General features: G+C 54.9%; 1 protein-coding gene across 1 annotated transcript in view; it reads right to left on the bottom strand.

Annotated features, from left to right (window-relative positions):
* The window catches only part of LOC116988266, a 12,749-nt gene extending 6,264 nt beyond the window's left edge, over positions 1-6,485 (bottom strand). The window contains exons 1-3 of the mRNA XM_033044812.1: positions 6,250-6,485; positions 2,825-3,043; positions 1,679-1,921 (exon numbers count right to left, since the gene is read on the bottom strand). Coding sequence (XP_032900703.1) covers positions 1,679-1,921; positions 2,825-3,043; positions 6,250-6,470 — 683 coding nt within the window. The 5' untranslated portion in view covers positions 6,471-6,485. The remainder of the gene's footprint in view (positions 1-1,678; positions 1,922-2,824; positions 3,044-6,249) is intronic.
* Positions 6,486-6,785: the final 300 nt, after the last annotated feature.

Raw genomic sequence — 6,785 nt, 5'->3', positions numbered from 1 at the left:
ACAGGCCCATCAGCCCAACTGGTTTAAACTGAAGATAGACACAAAGTGCTGGAGTAACTCGGTGGGTCAGGCAGCATCTCTGGTGTAAAGGAACAGGTGACGTTTCGGGTGAGACCCTTCTTCAGACTGCCCAACTCATCCACGCCGAACAACGTGTCCCATCTACACTAGTTCCAACTGTCTGCATTGGCCCATATCCCTCCAAACCTGTCCTATCCATGTACCTGTCCAAGTGCCTATTAAATGTTGGGATAGTCCCAGCCTCAACTACCTCCTATGGCAGCTCGTTCCATGCACCCACCAGCCTTGGAGATAAAAAGTTGCCCCTCAGGTTCCTATTAAATCTTTCATCTTTCCCCCCCTTTCACTTTAAACCTATGTCCTCAGATTCCTGATTCTCTGCTCTGGATAAAAGTCTCTGTGAATTTACCCGATTTATTCCCTTCATGATCTTATACACCACTGCAAGATTACCCCTCATCCTCCTGCACTCCAAGGAATAAAGTCCTAGCCTGCCCCCAACCTCTCCCTGTAGATCACCTAGCCTGCCCCAACCTCTCCCTGTAGCTCACCTAGCCCACCCCAACCTCTCCCTGTAGCTCACCTAGCCCGCCCCAACCTCTCCCTGTAGCTCACCTAGCCTGCCCCAACCTCTCCCTGTAGCTCACCTAGCCTGCCCCAACCTCTCCCTGTAGATCACCTAGCCCGCCCCAACCTCTCCCTGTAGCTCACCTAGCCCGCCCCAACCTCTCCCTGTAGATAGCCTGCCCCAACCTCTCCCTGTAGATCACCTAGCCTGCCCCAACCTCTCCCTGTAGATCACCTAGCCTGCCCCAACCTCTCCCTGTAGATCACCTAGCCTGCCCCAACCTCTCCCTGTAGCTCACCTAGCCTGCCCCAACCTCTCCCTGTAGATAGCCTGCCCCAACCTCTCCCTGTAGATAGCCTGCCCCAACCTCTCCCTGTAGATCACCTAGCCTGCCCCAACCTCTCCCTGTAGCTCACCTAGCCTGCCCCAACCTCTCCCTGTAGCTCAGGCACTCAGGTCCTGGCCACATCCTTGTAAATCTTCTCTGCTTTCCAGCTTAACGACATCCTTCCTGTGGCATAGTGACCAAAACTGAACACAATACTCCAAATGTGGCCTCACCAACGTCTTGTACACCTGTACATAATGTCTAAACTCAATTCCTTAACTGATGAAGGTCGGCGTGCCAAAGCATCCTTCACCATCCAGTCTACCTGTGACACCACTCGCAGGGAACTGTGTACCTGGGCTCCTAGATCCTTCTGCACTACAACACGGTCCAGGGCCCTGCCATTCAATCTCGACATTTTCTCCACAGATGCTGCCTGACCCGCTGAGTTACTCCAGCACTCTGTGTCTATATTCACTATCATAAGGTCATAAGGAATAGGAGCAGAATTAGGCCATTTGGCCCATCAAGTCTACACCGTCATTCATTCATGGCTGATCTATCTCTCCATCCTAACCCCATTCTCCTGCCTTCTCCCCATAACCCCTGACACCCGCACTAATCAAGAATATCCCTGCCACCAAGTTGTACCCAGCGGGTTCTGTGTCTTTGTTGCCTGGTTTGACTTTCCAAACTATAAGACCTCACCTTCAGCTGTTTACATTCATTCCCGTACACCATGGTGTGGTGCCAGTACTCACATCAGCTTGTGCCGGTATTGGCAGAGTCCCGGTGTGATGGTGGAGTCCACATCAGAGATGCCAGTGTTTCCCGGCAACACCAGCACGTGTTTGCGGGTATTGCGGCACAGGCAGCCAATGCTGTAAGCCCGCTGTGGGTTGGTCCAGTAATCCTTCAGCCCCAGCCTGCTGCGATGGAACGACTCCAAGGTGACCTTGCCCAGGCAGCTTCTCCACGTCCTGTGCAGCACCGGGAACTGCACCCTGCAGGATGGACAATGCACTGGACATCAGCACTGGACAATGCACTGGACATCAGCACTGGACATCAGCACTGGACAATGCACTGGACATCAGCACTGGACATCAGCACTGGACAATGCACTGGACATCAGCAGTGGACAATGCACTGGACATCAGCTCAGACACAGACACTCACACTGCACCCTGCAGCATGGACAATGCACTGGACATCAGCACTGGGCATCAGCACTGGACAATGCACTGGACATCAGCTCAGACACAGACACTCACACTGCACCCTGCAGCATGGACAATGCACTGGACATCAGCACTGGACAATGCACTGGACATCAGCAGTGGACATAGACCCAGACACTCACACTTCACCATATTATTTCATGCTTGGGATGATGGGGTTACAGGGTGAGTTACACCGTACTGTTGCAAAGATGTGGTGACTTCCAACATAAACTATTAGAGAATCAAATCAGAAAACCCTGAGCTCACAGATTTGAGGAATTAGCGGAAAAGAACAATCTTGTGAAACAGATGAAGGGGCAGATGGTGTGGACAGGACTCAGTGTGACCAGTCCACACCCAACCAGGTGTTGCCCAGATCCAACATCTGTCTGGGCCTTTAGTATTATTCGTCCACCCACAGATGTTGCCCAACCTCCTGAGAATCTCCAACACTTTGTATTCATGAAGTGGTTCATTTGCAAGGTCTGTTTTAGGGAGTGGCGATCACTTGGGAAGCAACTTTCACACTGGCTGGCGGTTGGTAGAGCAAAGACCACCAGTGGCCAATGCGAGTGACAGGACAGTACAAACTGCACTCTGTAGAGAGTGGGGAGGGTTTAGTTTAGAGATACAGCACGGAAACAGGCCTTTATGTACTGATGGTAAAGTGAGAGAAGTACTCACAGCATGTGGTGTTGGTAGTCGTGGTAACTGGGGTAGGCCAGAGTCTCCATGTCCAAGTGGCCAGTGCAACGGGGTGACCTCAGGCCACGGGCTGTAGACGTCCAGCGGGCAGCATCCTGGGAGTGGAACCTCTGGTGACTGCCCAGCAGCAGTTCACGACGCAGGAGCGAGTCTCCAATGAGTTCCCATCGTGGGCTGTAGCTCAACACCATTGCTGCTGTAAACCAGGGGTCAGAGACAGGAATGTTATATAACATGCAACTGGTGTACAAGATGTCACCTTCAGTTCAGCTTAGTTTATTGTCACGTGTACAGAGGTACAGTCAAAAGCTTTTGTTGCGTGGTAGCCAGTCAGCGGAAAGACAATACGTAATTACAATTGAGCCATTTACAGTGTACAGATACATAATAAGGGAATAACGTTTAGTGCAAAGTAAAGCCAGGAAAGTCTGATCAAAGGTAGTCCGAGGGTCACCAATGTGGTAGATAGTAGCTCAGGACCTAATACACAAACCAACGTGTGTTTAGACACATAGGAACAGAATTAGGCCATTCGGCCCATCAAGTATGAACAGAGGAACTTCCAAAGGTTTAAATCCAGCTTCTTCCCAGTGGGCTCTTGTACCAGCAGGGCCCAGCACCACACAGACCCACAGGCCCAGCACCACACAGACCACAGGCCCAGCACCACAGACCCACAGGCCCAGCACCACACAGACCACAGGCCCAGCACCACAGACCCACAGGCCCAGCACCACAGGCCCACAGGCCCAGCACCACAGACCCACAGGCCCAGCACCACACAGACCCACAGGCCCAGCACCACACAGACCCACAGGCCCAGCACCACAGGCCCACAGGCCCAGCACCACAGGCCCACAGGCCCAGCACCACACAGACCACAGGCCCAGCACCACAGGCCCACAGGCCCAGCACCACACACACCACAGGCCCAGCACCACAGGCCCAGCACCACACAGACCCACAGGCCCAGCACCACACAGACCACAGGCCCAGCACCACAGGCCCAGCACCACAGGCCCAGCACCACAGACCCACAGGCCCAGCACCACAGACCCACAGGCCCAGCACCACAGACCACAGGCCCAGCACCACAGACCCACAGGCCCAGCACCACAGGCCCAGCACCACACAGACCACAGGCCCAATACCACAGGCCCAGCACCACACAGACCACAGGCCCAGCACCACACAGACCACAGGCCCAGCACCACAGGTCCACAGGCCCAGCACCACAGGCCCAGCACCACACAGCCCACAGGCCCAGCACCACACAGACCACAGGCCCAGCACCACACAGATCACAGGCCCAGCACCACACAGACCACAGGCCCAGCACCACAGGCCCAGCACCACACAGACCACAGGCCCAGCACCACACAGACCACAGGCCCAGCACCACACAGACCACAGGCCCAGCACCACACAGACCACAGGCCCAGCACCACACAGACCACAGGCCCAGCACCACACAGACCACAGGCCCAGCACCACAGACCCACAGGCCCAGCACCACACAGACCACAGGCCCAGTACCACACAGACCACAGGCCCAGCACCACAGGCCCACAGGCCCAGCACCACAGGCCCAGCACCACACAGACCACAGGCCCAGCACCACACAGACCACAGGCCCAGCACCACACAGACCACAGGCCCAGCACCACACAGACCACAGGCCCAGCACCACAGACCCACAGGCCCAGCACCACACAGACCACAGGCCCAGCACCACACAGACCACAGGCCCAGCACCACAGGCCCACAGGCCCAGCACCACAGGCCCAGCACCACACAGACCACAGGCCCAGCACCACACAGACCACAGGCCCAGCACCACACAGACCACAGGCCCAGCACCACAGGCCCACAGGCCCAGCAACCACAGGTCCAGCACCACAGACCCACAGGCCCAGCACCACACAGACCACAGGCCCAGCACCACAGACCCACAGGCCCAGCAACCACAGGCCCAGCACCACAGACCCACAGGCCCAGCAACCACAGGCCCAGCACCACACACACCACAGGCCCAGCACCACACAGACCACAGGCCCAGCACCACAGGCCCACAGGCCCAGCACCACACAGACCACAGGCCCAGCACCACACAGACCACAGGCCCAGTACCACACAGGCCCAGCGTCTCTATCTCAGTTGCACTACAAACTGCAGTTTTGATTTGTCGTGATCGGGTCCCATCTTATTACTAATTAATCATTGATAGTGCGATTAATTATTGTATATTTATTTGTGTTATTGCATTAATGTGCCTGTAAAACTGCAGTTTGTGTAGGAAGGAACTGTAGTTGCTGCTTTTCACCGAAGATAGACACAAAATACGGGACAACAACATCTGTGGATCAGTTTAATTGTTCTGTTTCCAGTAGAATATATCCCTCTAAATCTGTCCCATCCATGTACCTGTCCAAATGTCTTTTAAACATGGCGATAGTACCCGTCTCAACTATCTCCTCCGGCAGCTCGTTCCATATACCCAGCACCCTCTGTGTGAAAATGTTGCCCCTCGGGCTCCTAATAAATCTTCCCCCCCTCACCTTAAACTCATGTCCTCTGAGGGGTAAAAGACTCTGTGCATCTACCCGATCTATTCCCCTCATAATTTATGCACCTCTATAAGATCAGCTCTCATCCTCCTGCGTTCCAATGGTCTGGCAGGTGGGTCTTCCTGATACAGTGTGTGTGGAGGGGGGGGGAGAGGCACCTCAGTGAGTGCGGGGGGGGGGGGGGGGGGGGGGAGTCTACATTCCCAGTGAGTGTGGCGGGGGTCTACATTGGCAGTGGTGGGGGGGGGGGGGGGGTGTACACAGTCAGTGTGCTTGCTCTTGTATACACTGTGTGCCCAGTGGGCACCAGCTCCACGCCAGTCTCTGGGAGTGTCCATGTGTTTGAACAAGGATATCTTGATAACACACAGCAAACCACTGGCCAACGAGCGTCTGCACTCATCACCCGCTCCCGTGTTGCCGTCTCCACCTGACATGGAGGCGCGAGGCCGGTGGGTGTATGGAACCAGCTGCCCGTGGGGGGGGAGTATGGAACAAGCTGCCACAGGAGGTAGTTGAGGCTGGGACAGTAAGAACAACAAACACTTGGGCAGGTACATGGATAGCAACGATTTATGGACCAAACGCAAGCAGGTGGGACTAGCAAAAACACTCAGGGACACTGTGGGCCACCCTGGGCCACCCTGGGACACTCGACCGGGCCAATGGAGACGAGCTCTGACCCTCCAGTTTCCCCCATGATCATCTTTGCAGAAATCCCCCCTGAACTAAGAGCAAACTCCATGCATTCATCTGTTCACCATGAGAAGGTGCACTATTGCAGAAGCCACCCAGATTGTAGGAAGCTCCTCACCCTGAAGGCGTAGTGACCCTTACCTCTCTAGAAGATGGGGTGGTCCTGACAGAAAGACCCCGTCACCGCTACTCCTCACCGCAGGCACTGACTCCCGGTCGCCTGCAGCTCCCAGGAATATAGGCTTCCCAAAATAACAGTGACGAGGTCTGCAGCAACTGCTCACAAGCTGGAAGCAGATGAGGAGACATCTGAAAGGGGATATTCCCCGAGCACTCTGGCTGGGAGGTGTAAGAGGCCACATCCTCGTTAGTCAGTCATTAAATAAGGACATGTACCAACGCCAATACCGATGAACTTAGTCAATGTCTAAACAGGGCTGCACTTCTCATGAAGCTAATCGCTCTGATCTAGTCCCTGTCAATAGTGAAGACTCCCTGGAGCACAACAGGTCCGTGTTGGAAGAAACTGCAGATGCTGCAGCTTTATACCAACGATAGACACACGAAAAACCAAAGAAGGGTCTCGACCTGAAACGTCACCTATCCATGTTCTCCACAGATGCTGCCTGACCCGCTGAGTTACTCCAGCACTCTGTGAAACGTCACCTATCCATGTT

The sequence above is a fragment of the Amblyraja radiata genome, chromosome 27, assembly GCF_010909765.2.
Source record: "Amblyraja radiata isolate CabotCenter1 chromosome 27, sAmbRad1.1.pri, whole genome shotgun sequence".
NCBI lineage: Eukaryota > Metazoa > Chordata > Chondrichthyes > Rajiformes > Rajidae > Amblyraja > Amblyraja radiata.
This window is presented reverse-complemented; position numbering and strand designations above follow the sequence as displayed.